Source organism: Cynoglossus semilaevis, chromosome 14, assembly GCF_000523025.1.
Source record: "Cynoglossus semilaevis isolate Cse_v1.0 chromosome 14, Cse_v1.0, whole genome shotgun sequence".
Lineage (NCBI taxonomy): Eukaryota > Metazoa > Chordata > Actinopteri > Pleuronectiformes > Cynoglossidae > Cynoglossus > Cynoglossus semilaevis.
In genome coordinates, this window is record NC_024320.1 from 24,471,278 (window position 1) to 24,498,014 (window position 26,737).

Below are 26,737 nucleotides of genomic sequence, written 5' to 3' on the forward strand. Positions count from 1 at the left end.
ATCGGGCCCCCGGGCCTTAGTTTGTCCATGTTTGTATAAACCCATTACACGACACATTATGCGACTTCCGAAGTCCGAACGTAATATCTTCAAGATCTATCACACAACATTGAACTATTCTTAGAAATATATATTTATTCTAGTGTCATCAAAGAAACAGTACAAACAACAAGATTTTACAGCTATGCCAACAAATGCAGCCACATAAAAAGTGAACACTTGCAGGGTTTACATATTTAAATTCTAAACTATAACAGGTGGCATGTAAATAAATTCTGTGAAAGAACAAGAGACCACTGTCTGTCTACCAAACCAGAACACGCCCTGAACGGACGCCAAGGTTTCTTCCATGGTATGAACTCATACTCGTCATTTTGACACGGCCACCGAGGGAGAGAGGGAGAGCGAGAGAGAGTGAGTGTCTATGTATGTTTATATGTTTATTTATATTGTATGTAGTATAAATGTGTGTGTGTGTATATATACATATATTTTTTTTATATATACAAACAAGCATACATATGTGTATATATGTATATACATTCAGTTTATACAAGTATATGCATACTGTACACATATACACATTAATACATATATGCTATATATATATTTTACAAACCTTTGGATATATTTAAACATGCATATATGTAAGTCCATATATACACTATATCTATGTAAATATGTAGCATGTATAAAGTGTATATCAATATATGTATATGTCTGTATTTATATATAAATATATATGTGTGTGTATACAGTATATATATAAATATATATATGTGTGTGGCTGTATATGTGTTTGTTACTGCCTTTTTTATAAAAACACCTTTTAAAGACAACAGAGTCAACAACCTTTCACAACAAATCACCTTCAAATTCCAGTGAGGTCCACCCAGGTTCTAACATGTGAAGTTCTTCAGTTAACCAGGTTCAACAGTTTGTGTTTGTCTGTGGTCTTTAACAGCAGACTTTTCTTCTTCTGTATCTGTCCCAACAGATCCTGTTCACTATGGAGGAGTTCCACATAAACTCCTCATCCTTCAACTACACCGACAGAGAGGAGACAATATACGAGCAGTGCAGACACATGCCCACCGTCCTCATCTGGTACCTGACCCTGCAGTTCATCAACATGTTCCTAGGTATCCCGGCCAACCTCATGGTGCTGTGGCACATCCACAAGAACAGAAGTGACTCCTCCACCATCGACATCTATATCCTCCAGCTAGCCGTGTTAGACGTGTTCTTCTGCCTCATCCCTCCTCTTGAGCTGACCAACATCGTCTTCCTGACCACCAGCAGTACCTGGTACGTCCTTCGCTTCTTCTACGGCATGAAAGACACCTCGCCTCTGTTCCTGTCCTGCATCTGCCTGGACCGCTATATCGCCGTGCTGCATCCGATCACCTTCACCAGGCTTAAAGACCGGCAGCACAGGGCAGTCCTGGTCATAGTGGTCTGGCTCATCATTCTGGCCTACGCCGCAGCTAAATGTGTGGGCAACATCCCCAACTTTGAGAAGGTCTTCACATGGATGATTCTTGCAACATTTGCCTTCATGCTCTTCTGCAACATCGCCATCCTGTGGGCGCTACGGCAGTCTGGTCCAGGCAGAGACGAGATGCACCCCATGAAGAAGAAAGCCTTCAAATTTGTTCTCATCATCCTGGCCATCATAGTCTTCAACTACGTATTACCAGTGGCGCTGCTTTTCTGTCACGACTATTTTTCTCCAGAAGTGTTCCACTACTACATTTCCTACGTGGCCTATGGGCTGATGGACTTCAGCAGCACCATCCAGCCGGTTCTCTATCTCTCCAAGGAAAAGATACCACGGAACCTTCACTGTTGTCAACCCTAACTTGATCTCGAGTCCGAAGACGAGGTTCCCCTTTGATGCGTTCCCTTACTCCTAAATAATTAGATAATATCATGAAATACAAATGTCCACATGAAGTGGAACACAAGAGCATTTTTCTCTGGTTAGACTCCACCGTCCAAAACCCTGGAGAAGAAGACTTAGTACTCACCCTGTCGCCTCTATTCACCTCTATTCCTCTATTATGCAATTTTATTTAAAATCTTATAAGACCAGGTGTGGGCAATCTTTTTGACTCGCGGCCCACAATTCTCTTAAAATTGAACGGGGGTGGGGGCTGAGTCAGGAGCGAATAGATAAAGCGTTCATGAGAACTAAGATAAATGACATGTAAAAGTCATGCAAAAAGGCTAACATGCTGTTGTCATTTTCTACTCCAACTATTGAGGAAACGTGGGTATTGCAGGGAAGAGGCAGAAGTATAATGACAATAAAAATAAATTATATAATTTGGAAAAGTTCATCTGGCCCCAGAGCCTTAGTTTGCCCATGTCTGTATAAGACCATTACACGACACACGACAGACTTCCGAAGTCAACTAACTTTGGAATGACGCCACATTCGATGTGGCGTCATTCCAAAGTTAGTTTGATTTTACGACCATCTACTGAATCGAAGGTTACGGCGTACGTTAATATGTAGCATCATCAGCGTATGTTTCTATGTTTCTGGGCTTTGGGGAAAAGTACCTCTAAAGAACGGATGTCCAATATGTGGGTATCAACCAAACACTTAATTTCCGATTCCAATATTAACCGATACCGGTAAGTTAATGGTCTGCTCATGGTGCAAGGTGATGGGTTAAAGCCACCCCCCAGGGGTCAGAAGTTTTTTCACCTCCCCAAAATGAAATACTATTGAGTGCTTGGTAATATTTTATTTATCTGTACAAACCACCAATACCGATTCTTACAGATATTACATATTTATGCATCCCTGCTCTAAATACCATCAGCTCGCAGTAAGGCAAGAGCACTGACCGCTCTTACACTATGTGACCTGTGTAAATGTGTCGCCTTGTATCCTGCTTCCCTTCTGCAGACTTGAACGTTGGTAGAGAAAAGTACCTGAGTGAGTCAAGAGTCGATGTATTTTTAGAATACTACCAGCCTTTATTGTACAACATTGAACAAACGTGTACATCACCGTTAAATACAATCAATTCCTAGTAACAAACACTGTTAAATAAAGCTCGCTGTGCAGGAAAATTCAAACACTCACTCCCACTCGTGTCGTAGGTATTCAAAGTACGCACGTCCTGACAATACAGCCAAAGTTCATTACTGTGGCTGGAGGCCTGTCATCACGTCAGTGCAAATGCACTTGATTTGAAAACTAAAAACTACTTTATTAATGGTAAATACACGCCTCGAGGTATTTACACAAATACTATTGAGAACAGGCAGTACTGTGTATGGAAAGCTTTATACAGCAGTTTATAATTTTATAATGGTTAATTTATCTGCGTATGAATGTCTTAAATAATGTGCAGCAAACGTTTGGAAAGTTTGTTTGTATATTTACAAACAGTCGTTTTTTTTTTTGTTCCTCCTTCCTGAAAGTAAAGGGTTAATGGTTTTTGTGAAGCGTTGTGTTCTAACACTGAGATCCTTCAGTACTGGCCCACAGCCTGGACCAACAGGAGGGGGCAGGTGGGAGGGGTCTTGGCAGGTAGGGACATCTGGTGTGAAACAACTCGTGCCAGAATCATATATGGTGGTCTCAGCCAACAGGTGGCGTTAGCACACCAACCGAGGGTTTAAAACAACCCAGAGTTGTAACATTAATAATTAAGGTTGCCACAAAGTTCTGCAAACATTGTACAGTGGGTGTGGGGGAAAAAACAGTGACCTTTGTGAAAGGTCGCAGTGGATTAGGCAGATAAAACGATTTGTGTTTGGAAACCTTTTAACCCTTCATTTGTTCTGTGTTTTCTGAGGTCATAGACTGTACATAAGAAATGGACGTTAATGGAAGTGAAGCCGTTGTTCTGGAAGAAACTCTAAATGATAGACATTTCTGTAGGAAACAAAGGTGACTTTTCACTTTTAAAATATAATTTCATAGAAATATTTCTGATAATCTAATGGTCTTTTTAAGACATAGTTTAGACATCATGCTTTCAAATTTGCAATTTTATCTAATCAAACGCCTAGCTCAGGAAATTGGATTAGATCAGACTAGACTAGTCCAGGGGTGTCACTCATTTTGGTAAAAAGGTACATTAAATAAATCTTTAAAAAAAAAAAAAATCAAGTGGGCTTGTTTTGGCCCACGGGCCACATGTTTGACACCCCTGGACCAGATGCTAATGGCAGTTTGAGAGTGTCTGTGCTGGCTATATTTTAGCAACATAGCGTTGAGCATATTTCAGTTAACTGTTAACTTGTCTCTGGTAGAAACATTTACACATTTTACTCACGTTAGTCTTTTAAACACTGCAAAAACAGTTTGTGACTTGTTTATACCTACGTTTGTGAGACTGCAATCATACTTTATGCTGATTTAATTCAATAAAATGTTGAATTTATTTGAAGTAATACATTCATACTGTGGTGCAAATGGATTGGTGAGCGTCCCAGTGGGATTTAAAAATAAATTTAAAAAAAGACTTGCTACAGTACCAGAGAAGTGACGATCTGAAACGAGTGATTTAAATTACCCGGTGGGAATTCAAAAGTAGCCTTGATTTCAAACTCCAGTCACTTATGATTTAAATAGCCTTGATTTCAAACTCCAGTCACTTCTGAAGGGTAGAAAAAAGGCCAACGGGAATCTTTGAGCATTTCTTACATGCAGTTCGTGGCTGTTTGGAAAAACAGGTTGGTCAACTACCAGGTCCAGTTTCACTGCCTCAACCGCTAAAGCATCTTAGAGGCGGAAGGTTGAACTGCGCTCTCGCCGGCGCCTCCTCCGCTCCGACCCTTCAGCTCCTTGCCCCCGTGCACCTTTATCATGTGTTTCCTGAGTGAAGAGCTGTCGGTGTACGTCTTCTCGCAGAGGCTGCAGGAGATGAACCTGTCCTTGGTGTGGACCTGCTCGTGTCTCTTCAGGTGTCCAGACCTGCTGAAGCTCTTGCTGCAGTAGGTGCAGCTGTACTCCCTCTCTCCCGTGTGAGTCCTCTGGTGCAGCTTCAGGCTGCTGGCCACCGTGAACTTCTTGCCACACTCCTCGCAGCTGTAGGGCCTCTCGCCCGTGTGCATGCGCATGTGTATGGTGAGGTGGCCCGTCTGGCTGAACGTCTTCTTGCACAACTTACAGCTGTACGGTCTCTCCCCCGTGTGAATCCTGTAGTGTGTTTTGAGGTCGCCCACGCCGTTGAACCTTTTCCCGCACTGGGCGCAGCAGTACGGCTTCTCTCCGGTGTGGATCCTCTCGTGTATCCGCAGGTTTCCGGCATTGCTGAAGGACTTTCCGCACTGCTGACATTTGTAAGGCCTCTCCCCGGTGTGGGTGCGCAGGTGCACTCTGAGCTGGTTGTGTTCGTTGAAGCGTTTGTCGCAGTATGAGCAGCAGTAGGGTTTTTCTCCAGTGTGAACGCGTTTGTGAACCCGCAGCTGGCTGGGATGGGCGTAGGTTTTGCTGCAGACGTTGCAGGAGTAGGGTCGTTCGCCCGTGTGGGTGCGCTTGTGGGACTTGAGGAGGTCGGCCCGGCCGAAGCGTTTCCCGCAGTAGCTGCAGGTGTGGGCCTTCTCTGCGCTGTGAGTCTTCATGTGGATTTTCATGGTGGCTAACTGTCTGAAGGTCTTAGGGCAGGAGAGACAGCGCAGCATGTTGTCGTTGCTTTTCTTTGACTTCTTAGTGGAAACATCGGCGGAATTTTTTTCCTCATGTTTTTCAACTTCCGGCTCCACAGCCTCTGTGTGTTCTTCCTCGTCGCACATGGTCAATTCGGGAAAATAGCTCAAATCGTTCTCCTCCTTGGAAAACGTGTCATCGTTAGTGTACTGCAAAACCCCGTTGTGCTCCTCACTGGACTCCTCCACCTCCTTCTCCTCTATTTTAATGAAGTGTTCCACTTGCAGATAACCGTCAGAAACATCCTCGCTCTCACCGATTCTGGAATCTTCTTCAGACTTCGACGTCGGCAGCAGAGGCTCGTACAGATCCTGACCCTGACACGCCCCCTCTCTGCTCTCGTCTTTGATCGGCCTCATCGACAAGTTGAGAAGAGACGACGGCTGGGAGAAGTCCAGAGCGTTGTTTTCTTCTGGATCAGGCTCCGGTTTGACAGACATCAAAGTTTCCTCCGATAAACTGACGTGTGTCGGTTCTACTGTGTGATTCATCTGCAGCAGAAAGGAGGACGAGGAGGAGGCGGAGGGGCCTGCGCTGTCTCTCGTCCGGTCTCTTTGCTTCCTCCTGCTCTTCTTGTCGCTGCTGCATATGGACATCTTGAACGTGCCCTGGGTGGAGCTGATTGGCTGACCGATCCATTCTGAGGCGTTTTCCGTGGCGTCATGATCAGGTGTATCTGGGAAGAACCAAAATCAACATATGTTTTAAATCCAAATTAAGCAGCACAATGTATTTTACATCTTTCCCCAAAACAGGACTGTGGAATAATGGGACCCTAGGTTCATGGTGATTCCTAAAAATCCACATATAAACAAAAAAATGTCAAACTCATTTTGGTTCAGGGGCCACATACAGCCTGATTAGATGTTAAGTGAGCCGGACAAGTACATCATTTATATTTATAACATAATTACCTTTAAATAACAATAGGCCCATGTTTTCGCCCTTTGTTTTCATGCAAAGAAGTACAAATATATAAGAAAATATTCATATTTAACTGAATATAATTTGAAGAAAAAAAACAGACATGAAGCACTTTTTGTCCATTTCTCTTACTTTCAAAATGTATCAAGTGGGCCGAATTTGGACCGCGGACCGTATTTTTGACACCCCTAGATTTAAGAATGGATTGGAGAATGGATATTTAAAAAAGTACATCCGATGACTCAATTTAGTTCCTTGTTGTTCATTATCTATATAATGATTTTAAAACTACAAGCATAACCAATATGTCACTTTTTTCCACGGCATCACGGTTTTAATTGTTTTTTTTAATTAAAAATTAAAAATCAGTAAATGAAGATGTTTTAAATAAACAGCAGGCTAACAAACAGGTGTTTGTTTACGTCACCCTGTCGTATGTTTTTAGGCAGCACTGGGTTCTTTTACGTTGGCTCAAAGCCCACGATTTCCCGACCTGGCAGTGAGCTGTTCTGGCCAGACCTCAACCTTGTTTACACCTTCCAGGCCTCCGTACCTCTCACCGCAGGCTCCCTGCTCCTGTGTTCCAGCAGCGCCCGCCTCAGGTCCTCGTTTTCGGACTCGATCCTCTGGATGGTGACCTGATACTCGGACAGCGTCCGGTCCACGGAGTCCAGGATGTCGCCGACTGTGGCTCTGAAGATCTCATTGAGAGAAGACTCCAGGAAGCTTTTCAGGTCACTGCACGGGGCCATGTTGGACCAAGCCCCGGCGGCCGTGGTCCACTCTGAACCGCAGCGCAGCGCTGGAGGTGCGTGAAACATTAAAACACACACATTTACTCCCACACACACACACACACTCACCGGTGACTGTGTTGTGTTTCTGTCCCACTGCTGCCGTGTACGGAACTAACAAAGCAGGAGCACAGGAGGTTGACGGAAGCTGTTCTTGTTCTCACGTCGCTTGATCCTATCGCGACCTCTGGCGCGCTGGAGGAGAACTTCACCACAAAAACATTCAGTCGCACTGTATCTGCTGGAACAGATCAGGGGTTTCCCGTGTAAAAAAACAAACAAACAAATATTTGCATGGCTCTATGAACACAAACAGAGACATGTTGTCATTTATTATTTGACTTTTTAACAGTTTCACACAACAGGCAGTTAGAACTCTTAAATTAAATATCAGTGTCACATTTTCTCCATGTTAAAATAGATACAAACACAACCTGTATACAATATTCTATTAACTCTATTAATTAATTGGTACCAACTATTGCACAATATATCAGCACGTTTTAATCTGCACAAACAAACAAAACAAAACAAACAAAAAAAAAGTAAGCCCAGAGCAAAATATCTGGTCCTCCTAACTTTACTAGTAATGATTAAATATTTTTAAAAACAATATTTTATAGTACAATATTGTTACTTTAAAGTTCTTTATTATTAAAATACTTTATTATTAAAGTCAGAATCATGGTATTGGGGAAAAATACAAATGTTCTTTTTGTTTTTTTCTCTAATCTCATATATAACACATCGGATGTGTTTGTATTAGTGGCACGTCGTATTTCCTGGTGTGTTGAACTGGTTTCTAAGAAAACAATTAAAGTCAAATGGTGAACATAAATACCAGAGGGACTCTCCGGAGTATTTTTAAAATTCTGCTTCGACAGGCTGGTCTGCACACACACACACACACACACACGCACACTGAGGTGAACAGAAACTGTCCACACAGACTGTGGGTTCCTTCTGGTTGGACCACATTGCTCCATGCTGTCAGTGGCAGGGGTGGAGGCGGGCCACTCCCCTCACCTGTGTGTGCAGTATTTGTACTTGCATGCCTTCAGGACGGTGGGGCGTGGACCCAAGGCCTCTCAGGTGTCTTTGAACTCTCGAGTCATCTGCCAATGACCGTGCACCTCGTCTCCCTCCTCCTCACACCCCCATGCAGCTTTCTCCTGCTTTTACCCTCCTCTAAACTCCCCCTCCCTCCCAACCCCCCCTCTGGGCAGAGCAGTAGAGACGGAAGTGTTTACGTTTCTCCAGAGTGCACAGGCGGAAGGAGAAGGTTCTGACTATAGGCCTGGTGACTTACGTGCATCACTATGCAACACCACAGAGGCTGCTCGGCTCTGACGGGGCGGATGTGTGGCGGCTTTGTTCTGCGGAGGAGGTTCAGAAGAAGTTAGCTGTGGAGCAGCTGCACGCTGCAGTGTGTCTGTGTGACAGCGCTGTGACTCAGTCATGGTGTGTTTGTGTCTCCACCTGGACTCATGTAAACCTCTCACCTTGGTCGATCACATGATGCAGCTCTGATGAAAAGGCCTGGAGGTGGTAAGTCAATATTCAGCTGGAGATTTTCCTCCTTTTAGGGTGTTTTTTTGGGGGGTCTGAAACTGTTAAGAAGTGTTCTCTCACGGGTGTTTATGGAATGATATTTTAAGGTGGTGTTTTTTTTTTCTCCTGACTTCTTCTGTTCATTCAGTGCACAATAAGATGTTTCACAACTTTCACTTCTTCCTTTCAGTGTTCTTCTTCTGCTTTTTTATTTTTCCCTTTCCGTTGATTGATGTGCTCGTCTTCCTGTTTGCTGTGTGTCTGGCGCTCGCTTCTCTTGTAAATTTCCTTGAGGAAAACTCGTTGTATGAGTAATTATCATGACTGTGTCTATAAATATCTACAGGTTGTTGTTTTTTTTTTTTTTTACTGAAGATCAAAGTTTTGACTTTTTGTTTGAAGTTTTATTTTTAGTATAGAATTTAAAACGCACCAAATAACTTTGAACTCCCGTCAGTTATTTTCAGTTCTTTTTGTCTTGTTTTCTCCATCAACACATTGAAGATTCTGTAAGACATTTTCATATAAAACTGATGATTAAATGAGAAAAAAAAATCATGTAAAAATCCTCAAAAACCTCTTTTACTGGATATTTTATCTTCACACTTTTTCACTGTGACTGAAAGTTTTTATATTAAATTATAATAAATTTAACGCAGATAAAAATAAATTATTTGAAATATCTAAATAAATACGGTATACAGGCCAATAAACCTAAAAATATAACATTTGAAAATAATGTTATGTGCTTTTGTTTTAATACCTATAGTGTAACAATTTGGGGCCTCTTACCCCGTGTTGGTTTTTATTGTTACACACCCCCTTTTTTTTAAAAATTGAATTTGGCAGCAGTTTGTCAGTGAGTCAGTGTCAGTGTTACAGATGGTAATGTCTGCTAACACTGTTAGCTCTCTGCACAAACTCTAGCAGCCTGACAGGAACTGAGAAGTGAAAAAACACAAAGGAAATGTGGTCAAAGTCAGTCCCGGATGTTGGTTTCGTGACGTGAATAAGAATCACGAAGACAGGCAGGGTGGAAGGTAAAATCTGCCGTAACATTAAAGCTGTGTGTGCGTGTGTGTGTATAACATTAAAGCTGCCTGCGTGTGTGTGCGTGTGTGTGTGTGTGTGTGTTGTAAGCAGCGTCTTAAATGATGGTCTGGACTCTGTTGACCCTGGTGTTGCTGGAATAAACACGCCCTTTGGTTTGTGTTGAAAACACTGGGCGGCTGCATGTTTAAAAAAACCTCGGCTCAACGTCGTCCTGTCCGTCATCTGGAACCGCAGCGATAGAAAGGATAAAAAAAAAAAAAAGTTGGATGCAGACGGTTGAACTGCTCACCAGAAATAAGCACACAGCTCCACCCTGTGCTGCCTTTCTCAACACACACACATCTACGAACACACACACACACACACACACACACATGCTTCTTTCTTTCTGCCTCTTTATCTTTCAGCCCTCGTCGCTCACTCTCTCACTTTCCTGGTCTGTGGTCAGGAAGTGCACACAACATTTTGTGACATTTCATTTGGTGTCCGTTGAGCTGAACTGTTCTTTGAGGAATAACATGAATGACTCTTTCATGGACGATGCGTGGACTAAAATTCCAAATTCCAAAATTCTACATTGTTAATGTCCCTGTGTTGACCTCAGAACAGAGGATCAGAAATACCTAAGGTTTATTTTTAACGTTAAGCCTCGTGCACCTAAATTCAGGTGAATCTCTTCTTCTGTGGCGTCGCCTGATTTGGTGACAGGAGTAAATCCTACATTTCAGAACTAAATTCTTTCTTTCTTTGTTTTTGTGTGCTCAGAACTCTGGACCTCACACTGGAGTTTCTAAGAGGCTTCAGATGAACTTCGTGTAAAGAGGGAGGACATTTATAGAAAGGCAGTGACAGCATTTCTCACCACATCTTAAAACCCCCCCCCACAGCAGGACTGACTGAGAGCGATGCGATGGAGGAGGAAACCTTGTGCTCCCCTCCTCACCCGGGCCTGGAAGAGTCTCAGTCTTCCACCGACCAGCTGCACGTCAACGGAGAACAGCAGGCCCTTATTTCAAGGCGGTCGGAGCAGGAGTCGACACCGACACGTGGTGCAGCTGCACCCACTCCTGAAGGGACTGAGAAATGGGAGCAGATGATTTGGTCGGCTCGTCCGGTGACCGGTGCCGGCGTTCCTCTTCATTTCGCCACAGTGCTGTGGGACATGCCTGGTGTGTGTGGGGAGGAGCCCCCACTACTGACTGAGAGGAGCCTGGCCAATGAGCTGACGTTTTTAAACGGCACCTCCCCGTTATTTCCTCCGTCGAAGGAGGATGATGAGGCTCAGCCTCTCATAGACGAGGAGGAGGAGGAGGAGGAGGAGGAGGAGGAGGAGAGAAGAGAGGAGGAACACGAGGAGTTAGAACCACAGCAGTTGGACCCAAACCCTGAGAGTCCAGCAAACAGTCCTGAGGTAAGAAAAAGATCATGAAAGTTCTGCGTAGAGTTCCACTCACTCTGCAGCTTCAAACACATGTTTCTGGGTGACTGTGTAAGGTTGAGGACAGGTGGGGGAGGTGAGGGGGAGGAGGTATGATGTCAGTCACATGAGGAGACCGTAGAACAAATACCGGCGATCACAAGTTTGTATCTCACACCACTGGTTCTACTTATGGTCATTGCTCTGTGTCACAATCCTCAGCCATGTGACACCGCGACAGATGTGGCCGAGCCGACGACACAGGAAAAGGAAGAGTCAGAGAATCATCTGGTCGACGGTGAGGAAGACAGTTTTAAGACAGGACACAATATCAAATAGAGGAATCGTTGACAGAAAACCTGATTCTTTTGACTTTCTGTACAAACTTACAGGTTTTGAAGTCACAGCCAGACGGTCGTCAACACCTGGTCCTGACCTGGTGGAGCTAATCGCTGCTGTTGATGAGGATCAAGACTTCACAGATGAAGACAACGGTCTTGTAAGTTTCAGTCTAGAAGAGACACGAGTGGAGTCTGACCTTTCAGGAACCTCAGGAAGTCAAGACGGCTCCCTCGACAGTGATGTGACGGAAGAAGAAGAAGAAGAAGAAGAAGAAGAAGAAGAAGAAGAAGAAGAGGAGGAGGAGGAGGAGGAAGGAGAGGGGGAAGGAGAAGAGGAGCAGCCAAAGAGAAACCAGTCGGACACCGCAGAGAATCAAGAGGCAAAAACGGATGTGTAAGTTTCTTGTAAAAAAGAAAAAGGGAACAGGAAGTGTTTAGTGAGAGAAATAGTTTCACTGAATGATTCATGTCCTGATTTCACGAATGTCTCCGTCGCTGTCGTAGGGTGGGTTCTCCAGAGGCATTACAGACTGATGGAGCTGGACTAAACCCCGACCTGGGACAGGTGCCACCGTCTGAGGAAGGTCAACAGTCAGAGATCCAGGAGGACACACAAATACTGGAGCCAGAACTCAGAGGAGCCACAGTTTTGGAGACTGAAAATACCGAAATGCATAAAGATGTAGATCACGGTCCGGGATCTGAACGGCCGGAGGTCGTGGACACTGAGGAAGAGGGAGCAACAGATGCTGAGAAGGCGGAGAACTCAGAGGGAACATTGGAGATGTCGACCTCAGAGCAAGAGGAGGGAGGGGCGTCGCCTCGGTCAGAGCCGTCTGACGACCAACAGCTGGAAGTGACCAGAGCTCCTGAGCTGATACAGGAAGTCGTGCCACACGATCCATCACTAGACCGGGAGGATTCACCACTAATGGACCTGGCCGGAGACTCTGAGTCTGAACAGCCTGGTCCAGAACTCTGTGAGCAGCTCACCGAGTCAGAGAACTCAGATGAGTCAGAGACGGCAGAGCAGCTGTGCGCTGACGCCGAGGTCACGCAGCCGACGCCACAGGCTGATCCAGACCAGGTGGACCCACGGGGCAAGGTGTTAGATCAAAGCGACCAGTTAACGAGTCCTGAGGTTCAACCTGATGTGCCGTACATGAACGGAGCCCAGGTGGACAGAGATATGGCCTGCAGCCTGGCGGAGAGACTTTTTAAGTTGGATGGAATCCAACGTGTAGACGTAGTGCAGTACCTAGATAAAGAGTAAGTCGATGATTTGTTTGTAAACATATATATTTATGTGTATCTTTAAATCTGGATCGATACACATCAGAGCGAGACAAATATTAGATAAAAGTAAACCAAAATCATTTTTAAAAAATCTAAATCTTATCTAATTGGTTAAAAATATACTCAAGAGGAAGTTGATTAGCTAAATTTAGCAACATTTTTAAAAGTTAAAACATTACTCAACTGAGCTAAAGCTAATCTGTCAGCTAGGCTAGAAATAGTTTAACGATAACTAGCAATACAAAAAAAACAACTGGCTAGTGTTTAACAACATAAAGCCTAAACGATAACGAGCAAAAAAAAAAAACTGGCTAGTGTTTAACAACATAAAGTAAAATATGACAAGGTATGATTGTTGATGAATAGTTAACCCTGAAATGATTTCAAAAATAAACAAAAACATAGTAAATTTGCTATAACCATCAGGAGAATATTTGGAAATATTAGCTTGAATTAGCCAGAAGCTAACATGAGGCTTACGATGAGCTAAAAGGTAACACAGGTTTGTCAAGAACATTGAAAAATGGCTAAAACATATTACCATAATACACAATTTTATTGAAATTTAGCCAGTTATAATTAAAAATTAGCCCAAGCTAATGTCGAAGTACACTAAAAGAACTAAAAGATAACAACACAATCCAGAAAAAGAAAAACAAAAGAACTAAAAGATAACAAAACAATCCAGAAAAAAAAAAAAAGAAAAAAAAAAAAAAAACGAACTAAAATAAGATAGTATTATTCATGTAATCTTGTCAATCCATTTTGCTTTTGAAAAAAAAACTAACTAAAATAAGATACTATTATTCCTGTAATCTTGTCAATCCATTTTGCTTTTTTAAAGGTTCAGGATTCTGTTAGCTTAGCATCTTTTGTTCTCTGCCTTAAAACACTTTCTGTTTATGAACAACTGTGGTATTTTTAGCAGCTGCCTACTTCCGTCCTCTGCCTAATGATACTGAAAGATTATACTGATTATAAATATGAGACAGAGACAGAGACATGAGTGGTGGTGTCCCAGGTGAACTGCAGTCTGTAGGAACTGTTTTGCATCACATCTGAGGTCGTGAAGGGGGATTTTTTTTAAAGATGTGACTAAACTACGGGGTTTTTTACAGCTAATAACAGAAGTTATGTGTGATGTTGTCATTGCAGTTATTTAACCAAGATATCGCTATTCATTTCAGCTACGGCTCGTTCTGGGCTAGCTTAGGTAAAAAACAAATTTGTGGCTTTCCGCTGTATTTTTCATACAGTATGTTTCTAACTGACCTCACAGCTATTGGCGACTTCTTATTTATCTCATGGTAGGCTTTTAGCCTTTTTTAGGCAAACACTTAGCATTTCCGCTAAGTTTCAGCTAACTCGTAACTCGTTAAGCTAGTTTGTCACAATTCTTCTTTATTATCTTTTAACTAATTTGTGTGTGTGTGTCTTGCTTAATTTGCTTATTTAAGCTATTGCTCAGTTACCATGTATTTGTTTGTGTTTGTTTTGGCTGCCTGTTGCGTGGGTTACGCCATAACTTGCTACGTCTGCGCTTTACAAGCTTTTGGTAACAGTTTGTTTTTTTAAGTAACTACTTTGACTTGTCGTTTGTTGGCAATTTTTTGTTGCATTGAATTTTTCAATTTTGGTTGTTGTTGTTGCCCTGTTTATGGCTGATTAAAAACACATGGGATACATGTGTTTTCACAGCGTCGGCAGCGTTGCCTCAGGCCCGTGATAATTTCTCAATTAACATCTGATTTACATTTTCCACGTATGATGCAATGTTCTGAAGTATTTTTGCCGCTGGCTTCCTCTGTAGGCTGATTCATCACATTCTAAATGTAGCATGTTTTTTTTTTTGTTTAACATTGATCTCACCACATGTTGTTGACTGAGTTTTTAGATTAACAGATGGTGTTCATTTTTTTTTTCCCCCGTCAGTAATGACTACAGTCGTGTTGTCGGGGAGGAGTACCTCAAATTCTTCGACTTCACTGGGCTAACTCTGGATCAGGCTCTCAGGTTAGATTCACCTGCAGTGACTTTCTCAAATCCAAACACCTCACAGTCTAACTTTTGTTTTTTATCACTTTCCTCAGATCTTTCCTGAAGGTCGTGGTGTTGATCGGAGAGAGCCAGGAGAGGGAGCGAGTGCTGGAGCATTTCTCCTGCCGCTTCCATCACTGCAACCCCGACTCCTTCTCCTCCTCAGGTGAGCATCAGTCACTGTTCCACATTTTTGGATTCATGTTCAAAGAGGCATCAGTCACTGACCGTTGCATGTGTCGCTGTCGTGTTTATGACGATCCTCAGAGGCTGCGTTGGCTTTGACGTGTGCGTTGATGCTGCTCAACACCGACTTGCACGGACAGGTGAGATTTGTCTGTCAGAGAGATGTGTCTTGACTTAATAGGTTTTATTTAAAGGGGCAGTTGTAAATAGAAGACTGTAACGACGCAACTACTGTATTTTCCGGACTATAAGTCGCATGTTTTTCATCCTTTGGTGGGGTTGGCGGCTTATACTCAGGTGTGACTCACAGTTTATATTAGAAATATGTAATTTCACTTTTGTTATGTTCATACTGACAGCCACTAGAGGGCACTGGTGTGACTTATACTCCAGACTTATAATCTGGAAAATACATTACTCTATAAAGTATTAATAAACATTTCTGCAATTTATATACAGTATATTTATTGAGCTGAAAATTCACGTGCTGTGTCTTGTACATGTTTTACAGCATGTAGGTAAATCCATGTCCTTGTCTTGTGCATGTTTTACAGCATGTAGGTAAATCCATGTCCTCCTCCAAGTTTGTGTCCAACCTGGAAGGGATGAACGAGGGCGAGAACTTCAACAAAGACCTCTTGAAGGTAAATAGTGACGACACAAAGGCGGTTTCAGATCGGTTGTTATACTGCATTGATGCTATGGTGCTGACGTTTCCTTCATCTTTTGTCTTGTAGAGTCTTTATAATTCCATTAAGAACGAACCGCTGCAGTGGGCTGTGTAAGTGCAGAACTGTCCTTTACCTTCATTTGATTCATTACTTCGGATGGATGGATGGATGGATGGATAGAATGATAGATGGATGTTGAATTACATTCAGAATTGTATATAATTGTATATATGTATAAAGCAAAATAAGAATAATTTAAAAAGGGGTTTAAGTTCAAATAGTTCAAATAAACATATATATAGGCAGTTCCAGCAGATATATATAGTGTATGAAACAAAACTTACTAACTTACTACTGTACTAAACAGTGACGATGAGGAGTTGAGGAGGTCAGTGTTAGCTGATGAAAGTGCAGGAGACGACAGCGACATCCTGCTGCTCTCCAAAGACAACCCTTTCCAGGTGGTTTCTCATGATAAAAATGCCTCCGTGATCAAAGAAGGATTTCTCCAGAGGAAACTTCACGCTGACGTCGATGGCAAACGCAGTGAGTCTGGTTTAGTCTGTCTTAAACTTAACATTCAAAGGTACATTTGACCTGATTAGTATGTGCGCTGGATTATCTAGTTAAATTTTTTTTTTTCATTTGGTTAACCTTAGCTTTGTGCTATATTTATATTTGTCTTATATCTGGCCGTAACCTTACTATTTTGGCTGAAATATATTTTTCTTACTTTTCTGTATTCAGTATTTTTCACTTCAGCTAAATTTAAGTTGTATTTTGGCTAATGTTAAGAAATGTATGCTAAATCTCTAGCTAATGTTATCATTTTAAGCTACCTAATGCCTAGCTTTTTTTTAGCATTTGACTAAATTTTAGTTACTATTACATTATAATATGCTATTTTTCATGTTTCAGCTGCAATGAGATTTTCCACTTGATGCTAATCCTGCTAATTCCTTGGGTACAACTTTGAGTAGCGCTTAGCAATCTTTTAGCTAATCTTGAATTAGTTTTGACTAACTGTTAGCTACTCAGGTTTAACCTTTGGTGAAATAGATTATGTTTGGACACAAACCTTTTTACTAAAATAGTATTTATTTTTCTCTTGACTATTGCTAAGCTACTTTTAGCTGCCTCTGCTAAGTCTTAACCTTTTCCTGCCCTTTGACACAGGTGTTTTGGTATTTGTTTGTCAAACTTTATTTTTTAATTGTGATGCCTGGACATTATTTACTGTCTGATCTTTACATACGTGTTCACCCTAAACTGCAGCTCCATGGGGTAAAAGAGGCTGGAAGACATTTTATGGAGTTCTGAGAGGAATGGTTCTTTACTTACAGAAGGTCAGTGTCTCAACCACAGATTATGTTTTTTGGCTTCCAGAACAAAATGTATTGATGCGTCATATTTGTGATTTTTGTCAGAATGACTACAGGAGAGAGCAGCAGACGACTGAGGATGTGCTGAGTGTCCATCATTCTCTGGCCGAGCGGGCGACAGATTACACCAAGAAGCCGCACGTGTTCCGTTTGCAGACGGCCGATTGGAGGGTTTTCCTCTTTCAGGCCTCGTAAGTCATTTGTGTGTGTTTTTTAGCCAATCGTGTCAGTCCATCATGTCCACAACTCTACTTGTTTGCCGCTCAGTTCTAAGGTAGAGATGAACTCATGGATCAGTCGCCTCAACCTGGTGTCGGCTCTTCACTCATCGCCTCCGTTTCCTGCTGCTGTCGGCTCCCAGAGGAAGTTCTTCAGGCCGATTCTTCCTGCCTCGCTGTCTGCTCACACTCTGGTAATAATGATTTCTTTTATATTTATCTTTTCAAATAAGATAAGAAATGCAATAAAAAATTATATTTTAGAAATGTAATGACTTGTAATGACTTGAAGTTTAGGAATAAAATGTAAACAGATTGACTTCTGTTTACATTTTATTCCTAGACAAGAGGGCGACATGACAACAGCCTGAAAACAACTAAAAGAATGTATAACATCTGTAAAATATTTCCTAAGGCGTTGATGGTTCAAACCTGCCCTGATTGACCCCAGGCTGGACTTTTGACTTGCTTGATATTTACTATCGCTCTCGGGTGAACTCACAGTCCCAGTTGATGATGATCTACATGTCTCCAGGACTTGGATGAAGCCTCCTGTTTTTTCTTCTTCACAGGAGCGTCAGCTGCAGTCTTACACAGGAATGTTAGAGTCCTTCAGGACGGACCTGTCATACCTGCAGCAAAACTGTTCCGAGGGTAAAAAAGTCAAAGCTAAAGAGCTGGAGGAGCTTCGCGTCAGAGAGGAGTACCTGCACTATGAGGTAGGAGTGATGATGATGCAATTGAGGAAATGTTTTTATTATCTGAGGGATGGAAGAACAACCAATCACCCTGCGTCTTTCTCTCAAAAACCCTGAAGATCTGTCGATACGAGATCTACACCAGGGTGCTGGAGGGCTGGAAGAAACTGGAGGAAACTGGCCACAACGTGCTGGTCAGCACGGAGCTGCACCTGTTTGATAAAGAGGTTTGTGTAGAGTCTGTGGGGGATGAAGAAGACGTGGAAGGAGGGCTGAAAAAGTCCCACTCCAGTCCTTCTCTGAAGCTGGAGCTGGCTCCTCCTACTATCAAAGTCAAACGCAACATTTCTGAAAGACGGACTTATCGCAGGACCATCGTCCCCCGCAATAAAGACAAGTGAATTATATATTTTTTTTATTCAGAAAACAGTATGTTTTCTTTGAGAGATTTTTCTGCATTTCTATTTTATGCACTTTTTTTTAAAAAAAAAAAAGAACCTCAGGAAATTTCAGACTCAAAGTAGAGTAAAGACCTGAAACTTTGGTTGAAAGACTTGAAGTATAATTTATATTTGATTATTCTTTTTATTTGTTGTAGTTACAGTTTTGTCTGTTACTGGAAGAATAATAATGCCATACTTGGGGCTACGACTGTGCTTGTATAATATGAACCACAAGAGGGAGCTATTGTTCAGTACATGAGTGAGAAAAAGCATGCCGTAACTAAAAGTTACATTCTGCATTTCTTTGCACAGTTTTTTTTACTGTTATTTTATTGTTCATTACCTTTTGTTCTCACTGTTAAGACTGTTACACATTGTGTTCATATGAAGGGTTTATGTTTTAATAAGTGCTATTTTTTATTTGGGAAAAAATCAGATATTTCACCCTCTAATGTAGATTCTGGTTTAAAAAACATTTTGTAGAGACAGTATGCGATCAACAGAAGGCATGTTGAGACAGAATACGACAAAATAAAACAAATATAATAAAATATACCAATTTAGTTTTTGGTTTGGGGAACATACTTTTGAAACAACCCAAATCTCTCAAGTTCCGGAAAACTGTCTCACAAATTACTTTGATTGGCTGGTTTTGTTAAATGGGCCAATCACGTTTTAGCATGGCCGGAATTTACCAGATTTCTTCCTGACAGTGTTGTGAGATGTACTTGTTTACAACAGTAATGTTTACATTTCTTATGACGGGTAAAATTGTTGTCATTTGCAAGTTGAGGTGAGTTAAAAGTTTATTCAGACCATTTTTTGTTTCACGAAAAAATGTAAACACATCGGAAAGTTGTTTTAAGGCTCAAATACATTTAAATGAGCACTTAGCCTTAAACGGATATATGTACATATCTTCGTCACACAATTGAAAGTGACTTTTTGGAATATGTTGCTTGTGGTTTTTATATTTTATGTCAAATAAAGCAAAAATACACGTATGTGGGATTATCTGTTGATAAATATCTCGACTTGTGTAACTTTTAAACGACGGATGTGATAACACGGCCAAGTAGCGGCAGGGCACCGCCAGTTCGCGGGTCATAAAATCGTAAAGCATTGTGGGAGATTGAGTTTATCGTCAATATACGTTCCATCGATAGACCTTCATGCTACAGCAGTTATACGCCTTTTAGTCTCTGTGTGGTGGATTTAAAATGAAGTAACGAATCCACTAAATTCTGACGTTGTTATAATTGTTTTTATTTATTTATTTACACATATTTATTGACTGTGTCACAGTCACAGAGTTCACTTACACATATATAACATTACAAAAGATGAATGTGATTGTAGAATATCTAGAACGTGACACACAGCACATACAATTCGCTTTGTAAGAATATAAATTTGATACCAGAAGTTTATTATTAATTTATGTAATTCATTTCAAAATGATAAAGTCTGTGGTCAATCATGTTAAGTTAATAAGAGACACAGAACAGATGTTGGAAATTGTGACAGTTTGTCAGAAAGTGCTGGAACGGCGAGATATATTTTCTCAGTCCTGGAGCCTCTTGTTTGCCTTTCTGTTGGAGGTTTCTCACCTGGATGACCAGAGCATCGGGGGGAACTCATTATCTGATCATCTGTAGTCATAATGCTCAACTTGTCCTCTGAATGGAAGCAGGCTTCATTCATTCAACAGAATAACAAAAGCTTATTTAGATAAAGTCAGATTCTGCAGATGAGAATGATTGATGGGCTGTGTGACTGACAGGGGCCCTGGGGCCACGGCATCACCTTCAGTGGGCTGGGAGGTGTGGCGATGTCAGCCGACCTATTAGACTGTTGCAGAAGGAAGATCTACAGGAAGTAGATCTGAATATCTATGAGGATTGTGTAAAATCTCTATTGTTGACATAATTTTATTAAGTTGGGGGAAATTGTGTAAATTGTGTAAATGCCTAACTTAACACAGATTAATATTATTTGTCTATATTGTTTTCATTTATTTAACTGATCTCAGTTATAGAATGTGAGTGTGTTTTATTGAAACCATGCTGTGAGTGTTTATATAAATGTTCCTTTTTTTTTTTCCCCCTGTGTCGGGATGTTGGTTGAAGGAAAGGCGTTTAGCTTCTACCTCACTCATGGTCCGTGGACCTTGACGTGAGTTGTGTAAAACAGGCTGGTGGCCCAGTGTGTGAGCACCACTTGTCTTTTCCCCCCGTGTCTCCACCTCTCCAACAACATCCACAACAATAACAATAATAATAATGAGTGACTGGAGCAGCAGGGGCTGCATTAGCAGCTGGGTTCAGAGGTTCAGCCTTTCTATGGAATCGTCCTGTTTTTGTTCCGTGCGCGCCACCACATTCTCCAGCTTTGTGCTCCTCGGTCAGGCCTGGCTGGGTAATTAAAAAGGCAAGAGCTGAAGTTGTGATCATTAGGGCCTTGTCCAGCATGGGCGCCCAAAAGAAAGGTCTTGACACGTAGGGTCACTTCTGCCCCTCACTTTTTCACCGAGCTCTCCTCCCCCTGATGTTCAACATTGTTCAAAAACATACGCTCTGTTCTCCTGCCATCACTTCTGTCTGGTTTTCATTTTTCTTGTTTTGTACCATCACTGTGATACATTTTTCTTGTTGAAGCATTAAGAACTTCCTTCTTCTTCTACTCTCTTCTTTTTTGTTGGTGTCTCTAAACTGCTGCGTTGGGATAAATTCCTCTTCTTCCAGGACTCTTGAAGTCTCTTCAAAGTCCTTCCAGGAAGAGGTTTGTTTTCCCACTCGGACTCCACTCGCCTCTTGACTCAGACGCTGGCTCAACTTTTATTCTCTCCTCTGATGTTCATTTCTTTCACTGCTGTACTAAACATGTATTTTCATTTTGTATATTAGTGTCATTTTTTTCAAATGATGAAAACATTACTCTTCATAAACTGTATATATCAATGTCAAACATGTTCTGGAGACAACAATACTTTAAATGGAACACATCACACACCAAATGTGCAAAGGGAAAAAAATATTAATTCCAGTCTAATTTAGAAACATAAGAATTAGTTGAGAAACTAATATAGTTTAATGTGAAAATACAAAAGATCATTAATCACAGTTTATAAAAAGGGAACAGTTTTAAAATAAATACAGTAGGTAATGAGACAGTCAGCGATAGCTAAAAAGCTATAAGCTAACCAGATCCTGCCCACTCCTCCTCAAACCGTCAATCATGTAGATGGTGAAGGTATCTTCTGTGTTCTTCATCCTCAGCAGGCGAGCAGACATCGATTAGTCTTCATTCTCCATCTACTGAGTCATCTTTTTTCAGTGTTATGGCAGGAGCCTGAGCCAATCCCAGCAGTCACTGGGCGATGGCGACGGACAGTCCCCTCTACAGTTCACTAGTCCATCATGGGGAGAGAGATAGAGACAAACAACCATTCAAACATTCACATCTGTGGTCGGTTTTTGACCGTGGGACACAAAAGTTCTGTCCTAAACAGATTCTGCAACAAACTGTCACTTACTGTTTTTACAACTCTGAAATACTTTTATATATTGGCCTCGACAGAGGTGGTTGAACTTTTGAGCCCCACATTGGTATTTTATTTTTATAGTGATTTATTTACTTAAGTTTATGAAGTTTTTATGTACATGTCCTGGTATTTTATTGTATTAAGCAGTACAATATTTTTTCTCTGTTGATTGTTTAAAGTGCTGTACAAATAAGAGAGGATTTGATTGGAGGGAAACTCAGTTAATGATTGGCTGGCCTTCTTAGTGGTTTCTTAGTCTGACTGATATGTTTATATATATATATATAGTTGCCAATCAGATCTAGCACCAACATGACATGTGAAGTTCTGTAGATTCTGTCACACCTGAGCTTCTCTGCGCTGCCAAGACACACAGTAGCAGCAGAGACTCAGATTCAAAGAGTCACAGAGTGCCTTTTGCTTTAGGGCTTTTTCTTTAAAAAAAAAACAACAAAAAACCTGTGACCTCCCAGTGCCCTCACACACACACACACACACACACACACACAGCCTCTGACGACTCTCCTCGGGCACAGGCTCTTTAACATGCAGGACAAACACGATGGATAGCATCTCAAAGTGGACACACAACAGGTTAATGCGAGGCGTAGGGCAGAGCAAAGAATTTCAGCCACCTTATCTCCTCCGTCTTATCTTCAGACATCTCCCACCTCGGACCGAAATCGCTCCTTAATATTTACATCTTTCTGTGCCCACTCATATTTAATGGGCTGTGAGCACACATCAGAACAATGGATGAGTGTATGTGACATTGAATGAGCTGTTTGTCAGCACCGGTGTTTGACTCCCCTGTGGCCTCCGCGGGTCAACCTCCCGCCTCAGGGCAGTACCTGATACCTGCCAGATTTTATCCACCTCGGTGTGTGTGTGTGTGTATGTGTAGTGTTGAATGTGTGTGCCCCGAGAGGTGTGTTTTTCTTGATGTCTCCCGGTCAATAGTAGCTTCCTGCCTGCGGGGGCCCGTGTGTTGTTTAATAGGCCGCTGTGACACAGGGCACCTGTGTTTCCTGCCTGACAGAAATGCTCTGTGTTGGTCCACTTTGCTCCGTGTGACTGGCACGTTTGTTCCTTGGTGGTTAAAAGTGGGGAGATAAGATACGTCCCTGAAATCCGAGGACGTTGTTGTCATTTGAAGTCCGCTCAGGTGTTCCTCGGCCTTTTCCTGGCCTGTGATTAGTAGAATAGGAACCCCTTTATTAGACCCCCACCCCTGCTTCCCAATAGAGGAAATTTACCATGTAACAGCAACATGGACAGACAAGAGAATAAGATGTGTCTCAAGTGAGAAGTTTTGACCATTTCTTTGACGACTGGTGTCAATTTGTTAATATAGAGATAAATCGATCAATTATTGTATTCACCAAAAATACTAGTGTTTCTAGAAATGCTCTGCGTAAAAGTATTCTTTCAAATAGTTCTAACAGGTTTGCTATGAATTATAACTGGTAACACAATCTGAGATGGGATTTTTTTTTTTTTTTGTTCAGTCTGCTGAGCCTCTCGTTATTCCAGGTGACTAATCCGTCCTCTTCATCTAAGAAGAGACTCTCTGTCTTTGTCTGACAATCATCTAACTCTGTTCACCTGCTGTTTCTACCACCTGCTCTGCTGCAGCTCATCAACTCATAAGTCTCTCAGTCTATATATGTTTTTCACCAGTAGTTCACCTGCTTGGTCTTTCTGTCCTGGAACTTTGTGATTGCTGCCTGTTGTTATGGTTGTTGTTAATTTTGAGCTTTGCTGCTCAACGTCCTGGTCATGTCTTAAATAAAAGTTTGAAGTTTTTCTACCACTCTGTAGTTTTTGGTCGTGCTTTTGGCTTCTGACAATCCTCCATGAGTAAGTGTTAAATTTGTGTCACGGATCATGTTGTGGTAGAATTTCTTTCAGCTATTTATTTTTATTAAAATTTTAGAATTTGAATTGAATGACTAGTGATTTGCAGCTCACCAGTAACAGTCCTAGTCATTTGTTTGCTGTCACTTTTTTCCTTATTTTGTGTGTCCAAAATCTTAAAGGGTCTGTGTGTTTCCTTAGTCTAGCAGTGACAAAAAATCTGTGTGTTTCCTTAGTCTAGCAGTGACCTGACTTCTTAGCCCTGTGTGTTCTTTAACTTTGTTTTATTGTTATATTTTAGCTACATTTCCCTTTATTGTTTATAGAAAACTGGAATGTGATGTTTACTAAACAAAGGTATTTTCTGGGTATTTGTTGAAATACATTTTGCAAATGTTTCATTAGTGTGTGGTTAGCTAAACTTAATTAACATTGAGTTTTTGGTTAATTTTAAATAATTCTTGGTTTAATACTTGTGCTGATTTATCATGTTGTTGTTTGGGGAAATTTGCATAATTTTAAGGAAACTTTTATTATAGTAACATTTTAATATAAATTCTTACTTGTTCTAAACAATACCTAGGATGTCTAATAACATGTTAGCTGTCCTAGCTATTTGTAAGTTGCTTGGAATGATGAGCATTATTTTCTTAACATACTTATCTTATATATCTTACACATTTTGCTGTGGAAATGTCCTGCTGATTCTCGTGTTTTGACGTTTGTCCCCTTTGGCAAACCTGAAGGTTATAGGAACAGCAATTTATTTTATTTTCATTTCTGAGCTGACTTGTAAGTTTTGGTTAATCTTTTGCTAATGTTCAAACTCCAGCACTGGGGTTTTCCATACTTTTTGCTGACCTACACCTACATCTATATCACAGGTTGACGTTACACTGGGCTAGTTTGATATTTCCCCCTCCATTTTTTCAAATATGAATTATTTTATAGACACACTATGAAAAAATGTTCATGAAAATGTATCATAGACTGAAGTTTTGAAGTCTAGTGTTCTGCAGCTCATTAGGACAGAAATCTGACGTTATTGCGTTTTTTTGGGTTTTTTTTTTATTATTATTCTGATATGGATTAGTTGGACGGTGTTGTGGTTGGACGGTGTCTTGGTCCCCTAGGATTAGTTGGACGGTGTCGTGGTTGGACGGTGTCTTGGTCCCCTAGATTGGAGGGGAAGTTTCCAGATGAGTGGTGTAGGACAACTCCACCACTCATCACCCACTGATTGCCACACTCCTGCTGCCTTTTTGGCAGTGGTTTCTCCAGAGACCCTACATTCTGTCTTTGAGATTGTCCCCATTATGGTGATGGGACACGTCATCTAACACACACACACACACACTCGGTCCCTCTCACTCTTTCCATCACACATGCATTCAGAGAAAGCGTGGCTCTGTGATAGGTGTAGTAAGTCCCGATTGCCTGATCCTGCCAGCTTTGTCTGCCCTCAGCTGTTCCGGCCCGGTGCCTGTATTGTGCTGGCGGGCTCATTACCGGCAGCACTGTGGCCCGAGTCCTGCCTGCTAATGGGTCCGGAGAGAGAGTGAGACAGAGGGGGAGAGAGGGGTTATTTCTGCTGCTGTGGCAGGATAATGTTTTGTTTTTTAAACTCACTTGGCAGTGAGACTGTTAATGTTTAACGCTTGCGACCATTATGTCTCTGGCCGGCGCTCAGATGTTTGAGGAATCGGAAAGTACGGCTTTGTTGTCGAGGTCTGTCTGGTCCCTGAGAGGCACATCCGCCTAAAAGCCTCTCTATATGCATGAATGTAGATGGGCTGTGTGTGTGTGTGTGTGTGTGTGTGTGTGTGTGTGTGTGTAGTCTGCAGTCTGCATGCATGCCTGAGCAGAGAGCTGGAGAGAATGAGTGTCCAGTCCAGTTGATGGACTGGCTGTAGTGGACCAGACCACTTGGACGACGGTGAGGTGAAGCAGCAGCCGTTGTTTAAAGTTCACAGGGTGGAGCTCTGTGTACAGTGGCGTGGCCCAGGGGCAGCTGGGAATTTACGTGGATGTGACAAATTGATAAAAACCGATGATTGTGACTCAATATATTTGTCTGTGGTAATCTTAAAACTACTCTTTAGATAATGGTACATCTGGAAAAGTCAAAGAATCCATGCATTTAGGGTGAAAATATTCATATTTTGAATAAACTACAAGATGTTACATCAACTATTCTTTACCTGAACACTTTTCTATTGTTTGTAAAACTAAAATCCTTTTCTGTTAAAATCCCAATTTTACATATTTTCACACGGTTTATGTCAGTTTTCTAAATTAGTTTTTAACATTAGAACGCAATGCTAGTTGATGTGTATTATGACGCTGGCGCAAATGAAATTTATTTAGGGGAACTTGTAACTAAAGTAACTAAAAATTATATATATGTATAAAGAATAGAAGAATAAACTACTTATATTTTAACTTTTACTGGAAAAATTGGTGGAAACAAACTTACTATTATTTCTACAACTAAACATTAAAACAGCACAGAAATTAATAAAATGTAATAAAATAGTATCGACGACAACATAGTTTCTTTTTCTCAAATGTAAATTACATTTGAAAATAGATTATTCTTAGGAATATCTTAACAGTATTGTTAAAAGTAAAGGTGTTTTATTTGTCAA

General features: G+C 41.4%; 3 protein-coding genes across 5 annotated transcripts; 2 read left to right on the plus strand and 1 right to left on the minus strand.

Moving 5' to 3' along the window:
• The first annotated feature begins 6 nt into the window (after positions 1 to 6).
• On the plus strand, positions 7 to 2,592 carry LOC103390246 (proteinase-activated receptor 3-like). Its single transcript, XM_025062272.1, has 2 exons — positions 7 to 414; positions 998 to 2,592. The coding sequence occupies exon 2, from the start codon at positions 1,010 to 1,012 to the stop codon at positions 1,859 to 1,861; it is 852 nt and encodes a 283-aa protein (XP_024918040.1). The 5' UTR covers positions 7 to 414; positions 998 to 1,009; the 3' UTR covers positions 1,862 to 2,592.
• Positions 2,593 to 4,593: 2,001 nt separating this feature from the next.
• On the minus strand, positions 4,594 to 7,512 carry LOC103390234 (zinc finger protein 2 homolog). Its single transcript, XM_008326016.3, has 2 exons — positions 7,155 to 7,512; positions 4,594 to 6,353 (listed from the first exon to the last, which is right to left on the minus strand). The coding sequence occupies exons 1-2, from the start codon at positions 7,420 to 7,422 to the stop codon at positions 4,741 to 4,743; spliced, it is 1,881 nt and encodes a 626-aa protein (XP_008324238.1). The 5' UTR covers positions 7,423 to 7,512; the 3' UTR covers positions 4,594 to 4,740.
• LOC103390247 (PH and SEC7 domain-containing protein 1) lies at positions 7,272 to 19,708 on the plus strand. 3 transcript variants are annotated; one of them, XM_017038730.2, is made up of 16 exons: positions 7,272 to 7,409; positions 10,765 to 11,410; positions 11,639 to 11,714; positions 11,809 to 12,151; positions 12,262 to 13,026; positions 14,986 to 15,066; positions 15,144 to 15,256; positions 15,358 to 15,416; positions 15,831 to 15,920; positions 16,014 to 16,057; positions 16,315 to 16,493; positions 17,223 to 17,293; positions 17,375 to 17,520; positions 17,597 to 17,741; positions 18,120 to 18,266; positions 18,365 to 19,708. In XM_017038730.2, exons 2-16 carry the CDS (start codon positions 10,910 to 10,912, stop codon positions 18,644 to 18,646), a joined length of 3,042 nt encoding a protein of 1,013 aa, XP_016894219.1. In that variant the 5' UTR covers positions 7,272 to 7,409; positions 10,765 to 10,909; the 3' UTR covers positions 18,647 to 19,708. The 3 variants fall into 3 exon arrangements, with proteins under 3 accessions (XP_016894219.1, XP_024918041.1, XP_008324252.1); XM_025062273.1 differs by lacking the exon at positions 7,272 to 7,409 and adding an exon at positions 8,621 to 8,943 and having other exon boundaries at positions 10,887 to 11,410; XM_008326030.3 differs by lacking the exon at positions 7,272 to 7,409 and adding an exon at positions 8,623 to 8,943.
• Positions 19,709 to 26,737: the final 7,029 nt, after the last annotated feature.